Source organism: Penicillium robsamsonii (assembly GCF_028829455.1).
Source record: "Penicillium robsamsonii strain IBT 29466 chromosome Unknown utg000001l_segment0_segment0, whole genome shotgun sequence".
In the NCBI taxonomy this organism is placed as follows: Eukaryota; Fungi; Ascomycota; class Eurotiomycetes; order Eurotiales; family Aspergillaceae; genus Penicillium; species Penicillium robsamsonii.
The window spans coordinates 6,912,536-6,930,642 of record NW_026643219.1 but is presented as its reverse complement, the minus strand read 5'-3'; the positions used below and the strand labels follow the sequence as shown (position 1 = coordinate 6,930,642).

The 18,107-nt window shown below is 47.1% G+C and overlaps 8 protein-coding genes across 8 annotated transcripts; 3 read left to right on the top strand and 5 right to left on the bottom strand.

Moving 5' to 3' along the window:
• Positions 1–41: 41 nt before the first annotated feature.
• On the bottom strand, positions 42–536 carry N7447_002683 (uncharacterized protein; the record flags this gene model as incomplete). The annotated part of the gene is given in 2 exon segments (XM_057226958.1): positions 42–395; positions 411–536. The coding sequence occupies 2 exon segments, from the start codon at positions 534–536 to the stop codon at positions 42–44; spliced, it is 480 nt and encodes a 159-aa protein (XP_057090974.1).
• Positions 537–952: 416 nt separating this feature from the next.
• Positions 953–1,717, bottom strand: N7447_002682 (sugar O-acetyltransferase; the record flags this gene model as incomplete). The annotated part of the gene is made up of 3 exons (XM_057226957.1): positions 953–1,042; positions 1,107–1,506; positions 1,584–1,717. The coding sequence occupies 3 exons, from the start codon at positions 1,715–1,717 to the stop codon at positions 953–955; spliced, it is 624 nt and encodes a 207-aa protein (XP_057090973.1).
• A 2,341-nt stretch (positions 1,718–4,058) lies between these two features.
• N7447_002681 (uncharacterized protein) lies at positions 4,059–6,037 on the bottom strand (the record flags this gene model as incomplete). Its single annotated transcript, XM_057226956.1, has 3 exons — positions 4,059–4,481; positions 4,540–5,003; positions 5,056–6,037. The coding sequence occupies 3 exons, from the start codon at positions 6,035–6,037 to the stop codon at positions 4,059–4,061; spliced, it is 1,869 nt and encodes a 622-aa protein (XP_057090972.1).
• Positions 6,038–6,617: 580 nt separating this feature from the next.
• On the bottom strand, positions 6,618–6,806 carry N7447_002680 (uncharacterized protein; the record flags this gene model as incomplete). Its single annotated transcript, XM_057226955.1, has 1 exon — positions 6,618–6,806. One exon carries the CDS (start codon positions 6,804–6,806, stop codon positions 6,618–6,620), a length of 189 nt encoding a protein of 62 aa, XP_057090971.1.
• Positions 6,807–9,510: 2,704 nt separating this feature from the next.
• Positions 9,511–10,389, top strand: N7447_002679 (glutathione S-transferase family protein; the record flags this gene model as incomplete). Its single annotated transcript, XM_057226954.1, has 3 exons — positions 9,511–9,559; positions 9,632–10,074; positions 10,162–10,389. The coding sequence occupies 3 exons, from the start codon at positions 9,511–9,513 to the stop codon at positions 10,387–10,389; spliced, it is 720 nt and encodes a 239-aa protein (XP_057090970.1).
• A 1,170-nt stretch (positions 10,390–11,559) lies between these two features.
• On the top strand, positions 11,560–12,477 carry N7447_002678 (ABC transporter substrate-binding protein; the record flags this gene model as incomplete). Its single annotated transcript, XM_057226953.1, has 1 exon — positions 11,560–12,477. The coding sequence occupies one exon, from the start codon at positions 11,560–11,562 to the stop codon at positions 12,475–12,477; it is 918 nt and encodes a 305-aa protein (XP_057090969.1).
• A 667-nt stretch (positions 12,478–13,144) lies between these two features.
• Positions 13,145–15,255, bottom strand: N7447_002677 (fungal specific transcription factor domain-containing protein; the record flags this gene model as incomplete). Its single annotated transcript, XM_057226952.1, has 2 exons — positions 13,145–15,051; positions 15,234–15,255. 2 exons carry the CDS (start codon positions 15,253–15,255, stop codon positions 13,145–13,147), a joined length of 1,929 nt encoding a protein of 642 aa, XP_057090968.1.
• A 617-nt stretch (positions 15,256–15,872) lies between these two features.
• Positions 15,873–17,510, top strand: N7447_002676 (high-affinity nicotinic acid transporter-like protein; the record flags this gene model as incomplete). Its single annotated transcript, XM_057226951.1, has 4 exons — positions 15,873–16,073; positions 16,128–16,849; positions 16,908–17,119; positions 17,179–17,510. 4 exons carry the CDS (start codon positions 15,873–15,875, stop codon positions 17,508–17,510), a joined length of 1,467 nt encoding a protein of 488 aa, XP_057090967.1.
• Positions 17,511–18,107: the final 597 nt, after the last annotated feature.

Here is an 18,107-nt window from a genome sequence, read left to right as displayed (position 1 = left end):
TATTTAACATCTTCCAATCAATATTAGGCCCCTTGAACTTGTCACCTATCAAACCCCAGAAAACAAGAATGATAAGAAACAATCCCACCAAAACGGGTGCGCCACCGACCAAGACCGAGTGGCCGCTTTGGCAGACACTGCGCACGACCTCGCGTAGCGAGGATGGCCTGAGGAACAGCGTAGCTCAAGTTCAATAGCGTAACGGCCGAGGTAATGATGGAATTGAAAGCCGTGGTGCTGGCAAGGTATATGAGACCATAGATATCAGCAAAAATCATTGAGCCTAAGTCGTACGAAGCGGGAATTGGAGCAGCTTGTCTATATTGTCGAAGAAATCGGGAAATGGAGTACCTCGGTCTCTGGCGAAGGCTCATGTAAGACGCCCCACAGCTGACCTATTGTAGAGAAACACATGCTGCGTATATGATTGTCAAGAGTACGCTCAGTGCCACAGTCACTGTTGTTGATCCTGTTGCCTGGTACAATAGTTCTGCGATGGGTATTCCGGCGTTTATTACCCGGTCCATATCTTCCATGGCAACTATCAAGACTGCTAATAGCGATACTGCTAAACAGAGACCAATAGCTCAGGTCAGGTTCCTATACTTGGTTAGCGGGGCTGGTAGCAAAATTGAGCACTAGAGACGGAGAATGAGACTAGTCTTGGCTGATATGATCTATGGGAGTCAGCGACCCGGTGATCACATTTCTTCGGCGATATGGATCGCCCCGTCACCGGCACCAAAACAATACATCGAATTGATAATTTTGAGAAGCCAGGCGGTGCCATTGTTCCATCCGCTTGTGCCCTGGCTAGATCTAATGATATGTGTACTACCTTCTATACTTATCTCGAATCCCAGTACAAAGGTTCAGTTATTCTATTGGATAAACTTCTAAAGAACACTCCAGTCAGCTGCAGCGTTTAATAATTCCTACACCCACAGCAGAATCATTGCTGCTCCTCAGGGTTCATGCTCGTTTCAATCCGACGAATGACTCGGGCGGGATTGCCCGCGACAAAGTGGAAGGGAGGAACGTCCTGCCAAAGTCAGTCTGGCTTCTCTCAACGGGGAAATAGAGATGTTCAATTTCGATCTGCTGACCTTTGTTACCACCGAGCCAGCTCCAACCGTGCTCCCCTTTCCAATTCGCACGCCCGCCAGCACGATCACACTACCACCAATCCATACATCGTCTTCGATGTGCACTTCCTTTCCGCACTCCGGTCCCTTCAACCCTTGTCGAACAGCCGGGTCCAAGGGGTGGGTTGCACCATAAAGACAGACATTTGGACCAAACAGTACCCGTTCGCCGATGGTGATCAGGCAGGTGTCGAGCACGAGAAGATTGAAGTTGAGAAAGGTGCCTTTGCCGACCTTGAAATTCAGACCGTGGTCCACAGAAATCGGTCCATCGACGAAGGGATCGGTCTCTTCGAAAAGCGCCTCGTCTTCTTTCGGGTCTGGGTTCAACGGTGGCATTGGACGTGTGTCGCAGAGAATACTGGACACACATATGGTCAGCATAAAGGTCCCTGGGCAATAATAAATGACCATTCTGATCACGCCGCTTAAGCTTACTTTCTCCATAGCTCTACTTTTCGACGCCTTGTTGCAGTCCCGGCGGCATTGAAATCATCGCAGGCCTGTTTACATCTTGTTCGGTTCGCCTGCAGATCCTCGTCCCATGCCCAGTATAGCTCACCGCGGAGCATTTTTTGCCATTCCTTTGACTGTGACATACTTCCTAAAGGTATGGGTGCAAAATGAAGAGATATTCCCCTAGAATTGTGGGAAACGGGCTTACTTCAATACCTTTACGCGAAGACCACATATGACATCGAGTGTGGGGAATACCGGACCCCCACACTTTGGCGGCGCTGTTTATGTCTGAATTGGGTAGTTCGGCCAGCAGGCACGGTGCTCCCCCCGAGGTGATAAGCGATTCTGCATGGATTTTGAGATTATTTGGGGATATTTCTGTGCAGTAATAAATTTTCCTCTAGATAGCAAAAGTGCAAAAGTACAAAATTGAATCCCCCAAAGGTATTATACATACGCATTAAAAGGGTGTCAAAAAGAATAAAAAAAAAAGATATTTCAACGACGGTTGCATGCCTCCGAAGAGAATTGATTTCTAGTCAATCGCCTTAGACCACTTGACCAAACCAGATGGAACATATGTCACATACAAAGACCATGTACAACGTAGTATAAAAGCTCTAGGTAGTTATTGGAAATATTGTCGGAGTAATCCGTATTGTGAAATGTAGTCCAATCAATGGTATTCAACTCTTTGTATTTCTGTATCCACTAGTTATTCTAGCAATTTAGTCTTGCTGCCCTCTCAGTTTAGGAGGTTAGTGAAAGGCAACATTGTAATTGGCGAACAGTTCACACTTGCCGCCAATCCACCAACTTACGCCCCTCAGAATGACAAGACCGCCTTGCTCGGCATTCAGCCACCGTTAAGATTTTGCATAGGTCGTGGCGACGTTGCCCCTCTTCTACTCTTGGAATCTCATACGAGACCTAAATTGGCCTGGGCCAACCGGATCTTTGCTGGCTTTTTCTCTTTCCATCCAATAAGGAAGTCCTCTTTATACAATATTTCCAACTCAAAGCACCCTGTAGGGCTTATGGTCACCGAGCGCGGTTTTACCAGTGGGGTAAGTATGCAAGACGAAAGGGTACGGGTGCCATAGGTCGGGTGGAGAGGTCGAAAACCTACCAGGCAACAGCAAAATTGTCGCAATCTATCAGATTACCACCGGCGAGTCCGGAGCTGAAGGGCGAAAAATGGGGAATGGGTTGCGCCATGCTGGAAAAGGATAGTTGTCGGATAACGCGTCATCCTTCACAGAGGGTAGTGCACCGGGCAAGGGAGATGAGATTGGATGAGATGGGAGAAAGGAAAGAGAAAGTGCTTTGGGACAGGGCTTTAGGGGGGTGAGATGTCGACTGCAACCTAATCCACGAAGTTCGGGATAACTAAATTAACGTGTATACGCATGGAAATTTTTAAAAATAAAGTCCTTGAGCAAGACACCGCATGACAGTCATGTGGATTCGGTCATGCGGATTACTGGAGTCAAATGGTCATGATAAAGCCCTTACTACGCTAGCTAAATAGAGGGATATAATTGCTTGACTGTATCACTTGCTACCAGTCCATAGATCCATAATTATCTTTAGGGGAAGCGTCCTTACTTTGAAATAGTCCGATCTGTTCTATCTATCCGGACTTTCTTATCGATGCAGATACTGATCTGGCTCAAGGCGCGGAAGCCTTTCACATCTGTGAGATCAATGCCCGTTTCTGCTGGAATGGCTATATGATGAGCGCGTTAGGACAACAAGCTCTCTTGGATATGGGTATTTGTCGCAATGGAATATCCGGTGGAACGGATCCACAAAAGGTATTTTATCCATCGAAAGCCAGGCTATAATTTTCCCACGTGTTTTCAAACCAAAGCTAACTACTATGACAGATCATCGAGGGGCTCCAACAGCTGTACAATCCTGACATACCCCTTTACCTTCTCAAGGGTGAAGAGCATGGGTTTGACATTCATCTATATAGCCATTACGCGAAGAACGTTCTTGGACAAGACATACGCTGTATCACACCCGATAACTTGAGATTAGTTCCGTGCAATCAGTCTTTGTACGGATACAAGTTATGCTGTCTAGCTGATCCTCAGTCCCCGATCAATGAGGCGGGAAATATCCCATTTCTCAATGAGGCCGGTGAAAAAATCTTATCATTGAAGAAAACATAGAGAACATATATGTATGTTCAATTGTGTGTGCGGCTATTTACTAGACACCTTGATAACCCCCCGAAGAAATAGAGCAAACGCAAAAGCAGAAGCAAGCAGTACTAGGAGCAACGAGAAATCCCGAGTACTACATGGAAAGATTAAAAGAAGCAGAGCAGCAAAGCAGTAAAGCAGCAAAGCAGAGAAAAGATAGCGGAGAACAGAAAGCAGAAAGTAGAAAAGCAACCCTAATATTGCCGATGGAAAAGATCGAAGAAGGAAAAAAAGACATAAATCAGGGAAGTGGCGGGCCTGGGGCAATCCTCACTTCCGCCGCGTCAGTGAGAACTTTGATATCCTTGAAAATATCAAATATGGAGGATATGCTTGCTGTGCCCAACCGTTCATTGCCGCTAAGTACCATCCCGAAGACGTCGCTGTAATTCGTATACACCCATGAACCAGAATCTCCCGGCTCTGCAAATGCCTGGGGAGTCTCATTGGCCACTGAATGCACCCATGTAGGGATCTTTTGGAATCCTCCACTTTCTGTTTTCTGTCGACAAATATCCACCTTGATAAGACCATTGTACGGAGCGGAAGTTGCTCCGGAGGAGCGCCCTGTCTTGTAGAGCATCATCCCCGAATGAACCTTCAGCTGGGGGTTGAACTGAAATTCGCTGGCTAAAACGAGTCCGGTTGGGCCGTTACCGAAAGGCTAGGAGAAATTATCGTTAGCCATATAATCAATCTTCAATGAACTGGATCTTATTTACCCGATTGCCTTCAACCTTGTTACCATGAATCTGTGGCTGGAGTCTGCCCGGGTCAATATCAATCAAAGCCCAGTCCATACTGATGAGTTGGTCTGCATCGTTCTTTTTGGTCCGGTACACGCCACTTGCAGCAATAACATGTCCCAGAAAGTAAAATCTATTGTCGCGCATTGTTGCAAATTGTTGACGGACGGCTTTAAACTCACTGATTCGTTTAGCGATTCCCTTATAACGCCTGGCGGCGGATTCTGGAATACACAGATCCTCGCCTTGGTCAATTGCCCTCTGGGTCGCTTCCCACTCGAGAAATTCTCCGGTTTTAAAGGTATCGATATGGCCATCTATCACGTTGATGGTATGCTGGAGATCCTTAAGAGATGGATGATCAACTTTCAAGATTTGTCGGGCAATGCTGGAGGGTGGGTGTTCGAGCCTAAGCGGGCCATATTCCCATTGTGAAAGCGCTATAGCCACCATATTAGCTAGGAACATATGTAGGAAAGAATCTTCACCGACCGGTCACTGCTCCTTTAATCTGTAACATTGATTCTGGGCGCTTCCACTCTGGGGGCCAAACAGCGTGAAAGCATGTCAGACCATATGTGTGCCAGTGGGACTGTCCAGAAAACCGCAGCTGCACAAAACCGCCTAGAGTTGACGTTACAGCAGAGCTACCGTGGATACCTAAGCTAACGCCAGGGTGGATCGCTCCACGACAAGAATTAGGATCGAGCATCGGGTTCTCTACCAGGTTCTGTTTTCCATCCTTCATAAAAAGGATATCAACACCGGATTCATTGAAGTAAGTAAGAATGCCCCGCATAGTTTGATTCGCCGTAAGGAAAGACTGGGTGGAAGATTTTTCGACCTGTACTATAATAGTAACAGGGTTTAGATTTTTAGCCGGGTTAGTTCCATATCGCCAACACTCGAGACCAGTCCACTCCTCGATGTTCAGATTTATGAGAATAATCTCCGCAATGGATTTCCATTTAGGATAAATGGAGTGAGTCTGTTCAACGGGAAAACAATATGCCCCGGCGTACAACTTTTCTTCAATCATTTCAACAGAGATACCGTGAAGCTGGGGCTCTAAATCTCTGTGGATCTGCTTGGCAGCCTCATACCAAAGATCAGGCTGCGAGATGTCTGGCATGAAGATAACGAGAGTTGGAATTGGCGCAGGCTCAGGGTCAACTTTTGATATGCGGCCTGTCAGACCCACCTCGGAGAAATCAAGTTTGAGATCACGTAGAGTTTTTCTCGCAAGCTCGCAGAGCTGCACAGGGTTGTTAGTAAAAGTGTTTCCTGTCGCCAATGCCGGGAGAGAAGTTAAGACTGGCCCCCCTGCACGATGCGAGGACTTGAGAAAACCTTGATGGTCGACATGTAAAACCCCACTGAACGGAGAAGAATCAGACGAGATAGAAGAGAAGCTGAGTGAATGAGCACTAGCCCTACTGAAGGCCGAGGATGCGGCTGAAGATGTAGACGACATTATGAAGGTGTCTAGAAGCGGTCGTACTAAATCAAGTTCGAATAAAACAAGAGTCAAGGAAGTATCGAGTCAGTGTTAAAGCATCAAGGTCGCAAAGAGTTGAAGATGTAGAAGAACAGGAGATGCAGAGAGAATTTAGTTCAAATACTTGCTAAGAGTTGAAGAGCAGTCAGAGAAGAGTTAGAGAAAAGTCAAAAGATGAAGATGAGGATCCGAAGTCGAAAAAGGAGTCAGGTGTATTGGAAACCTTGGAACAGAATCCACACTAGGTTTCCAGTCGTCATACCTCCATGGATGCCAGTGGAAGCAAGCGGCTATCCCTACTGAGAACAGTTTAAACTATGAACCAGCTTTAAAGAGCCACTACCAAGGAATGGCCTCGTACCGGCCGAAAATTCACGATCAACAAAATAACTGGGTGGATTCTAGATGACTAGTGGGCAACTGGGGCAGAAGGCCACTCCTTCTGAATTTTGTATGTAGGATAGGTAGGACTCGATGAAATTGGCATTGATGGAATGCAGTGCCAATGCAGGTTGGACGAATTTATCGTTTCTAGTAATGAAGATGTGTGGGTAAACTAGGTTTGAATATTTCCCTCCTTCCTGAAGACCTTGACGAATGCCGCTCTTATCTTTGGGTCAAATCCTAGCAGAATTTGAACTTCAGCCGAGCTAAGGGACTCGCTCTGTTTCGCCTTGAGCGTTTCTGGTAGTTCATTTTCCATTTTCCATCCCGTGTAACGAGCCCTTCTATCCGGGTTGGCCATGGTTCGGATGAAGTCCGCTAGAGGTTTTCCTGTAGTTGTCTTGTCCAGTTCTTTCATAATCTGACGATCTTTGATCATCCCAGCCGGTGCGAATTTCAATTCCCTAGCCCTATCCATGAACGTTTCACTTAGACTAGTGGCTCCCTTCTTCGGGGAGATCAAGGGAGATCGCTTTGAGGGTTCTGGACGAGTGCTCTGTAAAACGGGTGTACTGATAATTCAGGTTCGAGAAGTCTGTTTGACACCAAAACCTCCTTAGGCCGGGTTTTTCTAGCCTTGTGAGGCGGCCGCGGAGGCGGACTAGGCAATGATAGTGGCGAATAATGACCTTGTCTATCCTCACTAGATGCTCAGAGTACTGGCGATAGAGGGCGTTTGTTCTTAGCGGGGTGTAACTAAGATGAAGCCTTGCTTCGAGGGGGTTTCTTGGGAGTCTTTCTGGCTGGAGGCCTCGAAGATGTGGAAGGCTTTGTCGGTGTTGTAGACACTACCGGAACCGAGCTCGATCTTTCGACCCTGAGGGTGTCGTTTGCAAGCGTTTTCTCCTTTTCCTTTTTCTGCTCCAGTTCCTTAGCCCTTGCTCGAAGCTGCTATGTGACTAAATCCCCCCCCCCCCCCCCCCCCCCCCGGATTGGCTTGGAGGCCTAGCTGGCTGCATTGCTGATGAAGGATCGAAGGGAGGTGGATTGGCTGCGCGAGGTGAAGAAATTCCAGGCTGGCTAGCCTGGTAGATCTTCATAAATTGGAGATATTGGTTGTAGGAAAAGGGTGATTCTGCAGCGGACGGGGCTGGTTCAACTGGACCTGATTCAATTTTATCCACTGGTCGGCTAGGATCATGGGTACTAGGAGGGACATCAGGTGATGGTTGATCTTCTGCCGGCTTGGTCGGGATTGTTGGATTCCATATAATCTGGTTCTCAGCGTCCCAGCCTTCTTCGAAAGGTAGGATTTCCTCCATGCCGCCGATCTTCCCAGGGGGTGGGGCAATGGCTGGGTGGTTCTGTACTGTGTGTTGGGGAGTTGTGAGGGGAAGTGCGAAACAAGGATGAAGTATTGCTTGATAGAGACGAGATCAAGTTAATGACTGCCGGAATTGCTAGTTGGCGGGCACTTTCTAACTCCTGATTCTGACGCTGCTGTTCTTGCTTGTGTTCCCTCCCCATTCGCTTGAAATGCTCGAAGATGGCTCTAATATTCCCTATGGGGGCAAGCTCTCTCCTCAGGGCCCGGGTTTGACCAGGGTCTCGGCGAATAATCCTATCGAACGCAGGTGCGAAGATGGGAGAGGAGGTAATTGGTAAGCCCGCCGTAGACACCAGGATGAGCGTTCTCGCGTCAGGGCTGGCAAGCCTTGGGGTGAGTGTTTGACGAAGCTGAGGTTCCGGTGAGGAGTGGAAATAATCTGAGAAAGTGAGGGAAGGGGATGGGGTGGACCAGGAAAGAGAGGAAGAGGAGCTTCTCGAGTTTTACTTGCAGCTGGCGACAAGCCTAATTCTCTGGCCTCTCATAGCTGGTCCAACAATTCTTGGTTCGAAGAAATAAGCTCTGGGGTGAGGTGGAGACTTGGGGAAGGAGGTGGGGATCCAGAAACAAGACGTGGATTAGGGTCTCGTTCTTGAATATCCCGATATTCTATAATTTGATCCCGCTTCCTCCTGACAACTGGTATGGGGATGGCTTTCACCTCCTTTGTAGTCAATAGGTTTCCCGTCACTTCCCCTCCTGTATCTTCTAGCTGCTCTATGGCCTTCCTGAATTCTACTCTCCTTCCATGAATTTCCGGGGGTGGCCATAGCCTGATGAATCCAGTAGTCGTCGTAATGGTCCTTATCCCAGGTTAAAAGATAACCTTCCCGATACCCGTAGTAATAGTGATGCGGGTTTCTGGTGGGCCTCAGACCTGGATACCGTTCAAAGAACATAGTAGGCCAACGTTTGAATTCTGGAGGGAACCGATTCAGGAACGCCGAATCCTCCTTCGTTAACTTGGGTCGTTACCGCTCATAGTCATTGAGCCATTTCCGATTTTTGTGCATGGCTATGTAGTCGCGGCTCCCTTTTGGTTGCGGTGGCATAGGCATCATTACCCCGGCTGTAGAACGTTATCCGGACTTTTGTTCTCTCCACTTAGCCTCAATTTCTCCTCGACGCCGGTTTTCATCCTTGGGCCTCTGTCAACGGAGCTTCTCAACAGTACTTGGGCAGAGCTTTCCATGGATCGTCATCTTTCCATTCCGGTTCATGAGACAGTTCCGAAGATTCGGCCATTGTTGAGATAACAAGATGAAACTGAGTAACTGGAAGGGATAATAGAGGATAATTATGGGCTTGGAAATGAAGGAACTTAACACAATTGGTGAATTCAAGGGATAAGGATTAAATAATGATATCAAGCTTAACGAACCATTAGTTCGTTTCTTCGTCTCATTCAGGACAAACAGTGAAGGAGCTTATCGGAAGTTGCCGATACAAATTTGGATATGATCTGCGGATAGGTGTTATTACGCACAGACACAGACTTCTCGGAGAACAGCGATTTGATCCTAGATACTCGGGTTCTGGGGGACCAATGCTGTAAATGTGGTTATTTAAATCTCGAATTCCCAGCCTCTGGCTCTTTTAATGTACCTCGCTCGTCATTGAAGTCAGCCTTGAACCCTTACCTCGTAGTTTGTGAGCCACCAACACCAAAAACATAACTATGGCTTCCACAGGGTCCATTAAACTCTATACCAACCGAAACTGTCCATGTACGTCCTCGAAATCCAGCTTGATTGAATTAATGCATTTAAAAATGATGAAGCGCTGACAAAATCGATTAGGGGCACACCGTGTCCATATTGCGCTGGCGGAATTGGCTCTTCCATTCGAGGAGGAGGTTATCGACTACAGTAAACCGAGAACGCCCGAGTATCTCGAGATCAATCCGAGTGGAAAGGTGCCCTCAATGATATACAACGGCCATGTCATTCTTGAGTCGGCTATCATGGCACAGTTTCTGGCTGACTCAGTGGCATCCACCCACTTGACTCCAAGGACTGGAGATGCCCAAGGGGCCATTGTGCGTGAAAGGATCAGTTTCTTCGTCGAAACTTATTTTTCACAAGCCAATGTATACTACTACCGGGCAATCGAAGCCAAAACTGATCAAGACGCTAAGGACCTGGGCAAGCGTTATTTTGATGCCGTCGTCAAAGATGTCGAGCCTCTCTTGCGGACCGCAAACCCGTTCTTTGATGGCAGCGACAAGCTGACTATGGCCGAGGTGAGTATGCTATATTGAATTTGAAGATACCATTTTGTTTCTCTTATCACTGTACCTGAGATTCAGAGTGGCTGAGACGATTTGCAGGTCCTAACAGCCTCTTTTATCGTGCGGATTTTCACGTTACCTTTCACCGAAGACGCACCACTGCCAAAATCCATGATAGCCGGTCTAGCAGAGAATGCGCCAAAATTCCACGCGTGGGCACAGGCAATCATGAATCATCCGTCTGTAAATAGCATCTACAACAGAGATGCCTGTGCGGGCGAGATGCGTGATCGGCGAGCGAAGGCTCGTGCTTCGGTGCTCAAATAACTGCACTGGGCTCCAGAATTCTATCAATGGGTCATTGGGTCATTGTCGAATTTTAATGATGAGTGATATGCACTGCATTCGTATTTATAATATCTCCAGAATCTCTTTAGAAGTCAATGTTCGGATGGCAGAATGGCTATTAGTGAGCTTCGTAGTTTCTAACTCTGTAAATGAGCCATGTGTGATGCCAGGTGCACATAAAACTTGCGTAAAGTCTCTCTAGAATTCTCTATTAGTTCGATACCATCACTCTGAAAATTTTACAAGGTATCCAAGGCTGGAGTGACACCTCAGCCGTCGTGCCGACTTAGCACGATGGTACCTTTCAGGTAGACATGTAGGATCTGATCCATGGCCACCAATATCTATAATATAGATCCTTCACGACTGTCGCTTTTGGTTCTTATCTCTGTAAGCAGTTCCGGAAATTTGTGTGAGCAAAACTTAGTAAAGCTCAGCCAAAATCGAGCAACGCTTAGTCAACTGCAGCAGCACGCAGTGCACAATTATGCAAGCTCAATTTTGCAGAGATGCGCTGAGAGTGATGGGAATTCATGATTTTCAGTAATCACATAGGATGAGAAAGCTCTAGTTATTTTGCGTCAATTATATAATTTTATGTTGGCCATTTATTTGTGTATTAATTATCCTCGGCTTTGGATTGCAATCATTGCGTCCTCTAGAAGGAGCTTCCATCAACATTTCGAGATCGTTTAAACCCAAGATAAATCCAAAAGTTCGACCGAAGGCTCAAACACCCGCTGGGACTTCGTAACGGAATTGGAATCGAGTAGTCATTATCATGCGAAATAGAGACATGCAAAGTCGCGCCCTGCAGTGGAAACTAATCTAATCGGGATTCTCCCAAATCGACAGTCGGGATCCTCCGAAACCTGTAGAAACTCGGCATCGTGAGTTCTCGATAAAGAGACTGTTCAATAAAATTAGCTTCAAAACTGAAAAACCTAATAGCTATATAAGTGAGTTCGCTCCTCAATAATTATTTCGTTTTTCAGTACAGATTTTGACAATTCGATTCTGCGTGTCTCTGTTTCTCAATCATTCGGTTATTCCGCCAAATCTCGGTGTATCCGGTCTTCCATAACCATACCCTGATTTGGGCTGCACTTTCCATTTAAATCCGTCGTCTAGCGCTTTACAAGCCCAAACATGCAACAATTTCACCTTACCGCCACTGGTTACAACCTCAACTATCTCCCGGAATACATTGCTCGTCGACATGGCTTCTTCAAAGAACAGGGACTGGACGTAACAGTCAACATTCCCGTTCCATGGGACGGTGTGCTCGACGAACTTGCCAACGGTTCTGCCATAATGTGCCTTGGGGGAATTTGGGTGCCATCGATGTACCGCAAAAGGGTACAAAACTACACCGTATTCGGGCAGATTGCAAACCGGTCGCCTCTTGCCTTGATCCGACGTACCGAAGATAAGGACTTCAAGCTCGAAGACGTGGCGGGGCGAACTGTCCTGATGAAGTCCGGTGGCGGGGCCAGTGTTGGCCTCTTCTTCAAGATGCTTCTTCGCGAGAACGGCATCGATGCGAGATCTGTTGACTACATACAAGATCTCGACGGTGTAATGCTGGGTGACTTATTCCAAGGCGGCATGGGCGATTATTTTGTCACTGATAATCTTTCTGCTCAGGCAATAGTCGCACGTAACCCCGATGTGACTATTGCAATGCAGATGGTCACGCAAGGTGACATCCCCTGGAGCGTTTACTATCGGGAAACTGCCACAATTACTACTGAAATCCTCGATTCTCAAAAGCGATTCTGCATCGCCCTTCAGAAAGGCATAGACTGGGTCCTCCAGCACGAGGCAGAATCTTTCCAGAACGAACTCGCCGAGCTTTTCCCAAATGTTCCAATCGACGTCGTGGTGAAAGTCACGAACTCCTTCCGTCAAAGTGGCATGTGGACGACCACTTCTGTACCTCGCGAGGGTTACAAACGCTGGCAGCTCGGACTGTGCGATGCGCGCCTCATCACAGAACCAATCCCGTATGAGGACCTTGTCGACGACGCGCCCTCAGCCGCTGCCCAGGCTGTGACAAAATCCTGAGCCGTACACTAGACCGAATTATAATCTGCCTGTTGGGATTCTCTGTGTCTAGAATGCTGCGACATGAATTGAAATTGGAGAGTAGGTACTGTTTGATTGAGAATAAAATTTGATTTCATTAGATCAAGTAAATCATTTCACTCATAGAACATATCTCAACTACAGATAGACTAGTAATTTTGCCGTGACACAATTTTGATACTTCGGGGCTCCTCTAGTATAATTTCCTTTGATTCTGAGGGTAGGACCTGTATAATATCTCACTAAGAGGGTTGCAATTATAAGTGGGTCTGGATAAAGGTTAGTTTTCATCGGACGCCGAGCAATATAAGTAAACACGGCCTGAACTTAATGAGAAGCCAGATTTACGATGCTTCAAGCCAGGCAAGGCGTACATGCGTCAATAGAAAGGTTGACAGCTCCATCAATTCCAATAGCATCTCTGAGTAGTTTCATGCTACTAAACCATACTGCCATAATGGAACTAATAGTCCGAAATTCTTCAATTCAGAGATTTTTAGGTATACTATGAAACTAGTCGTGCATTTTACTGCAAATTCATTCTTGAGCCCAAAGTATTAAGCCGCCAAAGAATGAAAATACTGTGTGTTGAATATCCGTGAGATTCACAGCCTTCCCTTCAGATAACCTTTCAGCCTAAGACAAATCAGTAGAACATCTGAGACTCCCCTCGGAACATTGGGTCAGAGCCCATGTCAGTAATTCTCCTGTCTTCTTGATCAGGCCATTGGGCAGCACTGCTGAGCATCTCGCTAAATAGAAAGTTACCAGTAGACAAAAAGCCTGAGATGTCAATCTCGGTATGTTCATTTGCTCCACGAGCCGGCTGCAATTGCTGCAGGAGGTTCTCTGCTTGTTTTTCAAACCTCTGACGATCATCTTGTTCTCCGACCACGTTATCACCAACTAGCCAGTCAACTGTCACTGATGAAAGAGTATCAAACGCGTCACGACAGCCTGCAACTCCTGTAAAACTCTCGGCCAGTGCAGAGAGCGTTGAGGTGCAGGATTGTAATATAGAAATGCATCTCCCGACAGAACTCTGCTCTCGAACTACTTTGGACTCCCAAAGGCTATGTATAATTCCAAGACCGGCCATGAACAGGTCATGGCTAGATTTCCAGAGTATATGAACCTTCCCCTCTCGCTGTAAGGTTTTGATACTTTCAATAAGTCGACAAGCGGCGTGAAAAGAGAGGACCCTTGCTTCTGAAGACGTTGGCAAGCCTATTGAGTTGGGCCGATGCAGCAACAGAATTGCATTGTTGTAGATATAATCCCAATACGCTTGGTACGCGAATATGGAGGATGGGTGAGCCCTGTTGGTCTGTGGAATAGTAGCGTACCATTCTTCAAGGCGAGGTTGGATATCCTGAAGCCAGACCGCATAGTTGGCTCTGGGGTAGCCCGGTTTCGAAGCCCAAGTTTGGCTATGCTGCACATGTTTTATCTCAGACTCGAGTCTTGACAAAGCAAACATGTGGTTATGAGCTTGTTGGCTGTGGATGTCCATTTCGATGGATTTACTGGTAGAGGTTCCTCGGTAGACGGCCCATGGATTGGGAAGTGGGACACGTATACTTTCATCAATGATACCAAGAGGGCGACCGAGAGTGATGCACAAGATACGGTCGAACTGGTACGTAGAGTACCACAGACGTCTGCGGTCATACAATATTGACGGGTCAATATTCGCGATATGATCCTCAGTTTCCCAATGCAAGCCAATGTCAATGCATAAGCGTAAGGCGATACCAGTCAATTGCCATAGACTTCCCCGAGAAGGGCACAATGCAATGAATTGGGCCAAAAGGAGGATAGTTCGAAGGGTCTCAATATCACTTGTCGAGCTCGCGACGGCCTTTTCATACCAGCTCATGGCTGACCTGAAGCATCCCTCGCTCTGACTTGGTCGACCTCCAGCTAGGTTTGAAACATCGCAGAGGGCGATGGCGAGAACCATAAAACTAAGGAAAATATCTCTTTCTACAGCGCGATCTGGGGGCTGCTGGCCACTCATGGCCTGGTATGCGCTCTCCAGGGCCTCTTCGACCCTCGAGCGCTCCACAACGGGTAGGTGGGGCGTGTGGTACTGGAAGTAGACATCTACCAGATGATCTGCGGCATGGCGTGGTGGAAGAGAAGCCTCTGCTGCCATTGAGGACGGAAATGGTTTATACGAGCGTGGCTCAGCAAATAGGGATGAAGGCAGAGCGTCCACACGGATCGCTGACACAACCAATCTGGCGAGGGTGATGCCGCCGCTCTGTCCCAAGAATCGTGGCTGTCTTGACGGCTCGTCAACAATATCCCTGACACCCCTTACCAAGTCTTGAACGTGGTTCGAGCTTGTATCAGACTTGGCCGGACTTCCTGTTGAATGGCTGCTTGGACCAACACGATCCGGGGAGCAGTGTTCATGAGGAGTGGTTCTTTCCCCATTGACTGAAGTCGATTGGGCTTTGGCTCTCAGCTCTCGATTCTCGCGGATTAACTTTTCAATCTCTGTCTCTAACTCTGACACGTAGTTACGAGGAACCTCCAAAAATGTTACTTAATTGCAATAGGTTTGCGACTATAATTCACTTACTTCGTGATGTTTCCTAGAGTGATAAGTCAGGCACTGCGCGCCTGCACCGTCGCAATTAGAGCAACTTGGAAACCTCAGATCGCACTGCGTATTCACCACATTGTCAGAAACAAGCAATATGCTGGAGAAGAAACATATTGTCTACCTTCTGCTTTCTCCGGCGACATCTACGAGAGTCGAGTGAGCTTCAATTCATGGCCCCACCGTAACAACGATATTTCGAGACCTTATGGGGCTCACCTCAGACATGCGGTCGCTCCTTTCGCGAGCCTTTGACCTAAAGGCAATGATGAATCCATTAACGACTATATGGACTACACGGTCAATGACTGATACGGAAATAACGTGAGGAATGTCGAAGGTTATAATAGAAAGGCTTATCTTCGGAAAAATCCGATACGGCCCGCTTCACGTTGAAGTAATTCGCTGCCATGGGCTTTTATCTACCCGCAGGGTGTTTACGATAAGATCGGATTTGTCCGATATCATTATACGCCAAGAAGACCCGGATTAGATACCAGAGCTAATTAGGTTTCTTCCGGGAGGGGAGAAAAAGAAAGCGATAGTAGATCAAGATCAAGGTCTTATCTTGACAATTATAGAGGCCATTCGACAAGCATTGCCTTCTGCGCGTCGCTGTCAAGCTGGTGAGGTATCCGGGGATGAAGTATATAGCCTGGCGACTCGACGACGTTAACGATGATCTTTTTCTTCGGGCCGCAACTAGTTTGAGCATTTTTGATACCACTTTACCGCAGAGCTGTCCCTAGTCAAAGCCACCTCGATGGACTTTGAGAGAAAAGCAGAAGACACAAAGACCGCAGTTGTTGACACCGAGGTCGGAATCGAGACTCAGTCCACCGAAACCGGGTCGTCTATTTACCTTGATCCAGAGAAAGAGGCTTCCGCTCGAAGGAAATTCGACAAATATCTCGTACCTGCCTCCCTTATATTTATCATTCTTTCCGCCTTGGACCGAAACAATGTACGCATATCTCTTGGCGTCGAGAGAATCACCTCACCTCTAACTGTTGACTAGATCGGAAATGCAGTGGTCTTCGGATTTTCTAGAGACTTGGGCCTCGTGGGCAACCAATTCAATAACATTCAAACTCTGTCCAGCTTTTGTAGTTTCGCGGGCGAGCTCCCTTGGACCCTAGCTGTTCGACGCTTTGGAGCTAGGAAGGCACTGGGCACTGCATTTCTACTGTGGAGTATCTGTACCCTCGGAACCGCCTTTATCCACACATATGGTCAGGCCATCGCCGTCCGTATGATTCTATGTGCCTGTGAAAGTGGCTTGTCTCCTGGATTTGCCTTTCTTTATTCCACCATTTACCCCCCAGAAGAGGCAGGGAAACGTATCATGACGACAAACCTCGCCCAGTGCATTTCTGGCGCTTTTGGTGGTCTTTTTGCCTATGCTATTCAGACTATGGGGACCAAAAGAGGCCTTGCCGCTTGGAGATGGCTATTCATCGTCGAGTTCTGCGTTACCATCTTCATCGGTGGAATCGGGTGGATCTTTATCCCAAAATCAGCTGAAACGGCATGGTATCTGACCGAAGAAGAGAAAGAAACCATGCGTCAGAAGAAGAAGAGAGACTACTTACTTCGGGGTGGATCAAAATTTGAGTGGAAGTGGGCTAAGGAATCACTGATGGATCCCTTTGTCTATCTCCTGGGCACGGCCTTCTTCACTTCATCCGTCGCAATCAACGGCTTCAATGTTTTCCTGCCTTCTATCATCAATGGCCTCGGGTAACCACCTACCCAGGATACACAGGAAACTCGCGCAACACACTGACTGATTGATTAGATATACCTCCCTTCAGGCTAACTACCTCACCATCCCAGTCTATATCTTTGGTGCCATCTCTCTTGTGATCCAGGTCTACTTCTCTGATCAGCTCAAACGACGAAGCATATTTATCATCGGCTGCTGTGTTCCGGTTGCAGTCGGCTACTTGATTTGTGTGGGAACAGCAAGTCCCGGTGCAGGATACGCAGGAATGTTTATTCTCGTAGTTGGTAAGCAATCGCCAGACATGTTTGATCACGGGTTAGCCTATATCTAATCCCTCATCTAGGCCTCTATCCAATTTCCACGCTTGCTGTTACTTGGGCGACCAATACCTTTGCCCCTGATTCCAAGCGTGCGATTGCGATGCCCATAGTATTTACGATGGCCGATATATCTTCAATGGTATCATCACAGCTATACCCTAGCACACAAAAGCCTCGGTATGTCCAGGGCAATGCAGTCTCCGCTGGTTTAACGTGCATTGCTGCGTTTCTTTATACGGCAAGCTGGTTTATGCTTAGGCGCAGAAACATGAAGAAGGCGAAGCTTCTCGCTGAAGGTGCTACTACGAATAACATGGAAGGAGATAGAAGCCTTGATACTATGTACATGCTTTAAGTGAATGTGACGATCTACAGGATTGATGCCTTGTCCATAGGGCATCTATCTATGCTGACTACCTTTGTCTCCCTTTGTGTATTCAGATCTTCTTCCTGCGTCTCTCCTTCTTTCCTCATGCTTAGTCATCTCGTTAAATGCTCCTGCGTTGGTTGATCTTCTCCTGTCGTAGCTAGGCGTAATAAGTGGTAGAACACTCTGTATTTCTCCTTGATTATTTCGGGTTTTCATCAGCTTTTCCTGTTACATTCTGCTATGTACCTCTCGTTATAAATACTGCCTGCTTTCTATAGTTTAATGAAACAAGTGTGACATCTTTCATATTCATGACCAGAGCTTCTAGGCCTACCTGACCATACTGCGTTGACCTGCCACTGTTCAACCTTTTTGTCTAATACTTCTGGCCCCTGCTCTATCGTGGATAATCAGTCCTCTAAAATTGTGGATTTATGATTAGATCGTACGACCTTCTACTCTAACCGTGCACGATCGCTTCCGTGTACGCCTAAGGATCCATGCATAATGTCTAAATCTGACAGTAACCTACTCCACATGAGCGCTAAAAACATAGCTGCTCTTTGCTAATTGCTTGGCGGC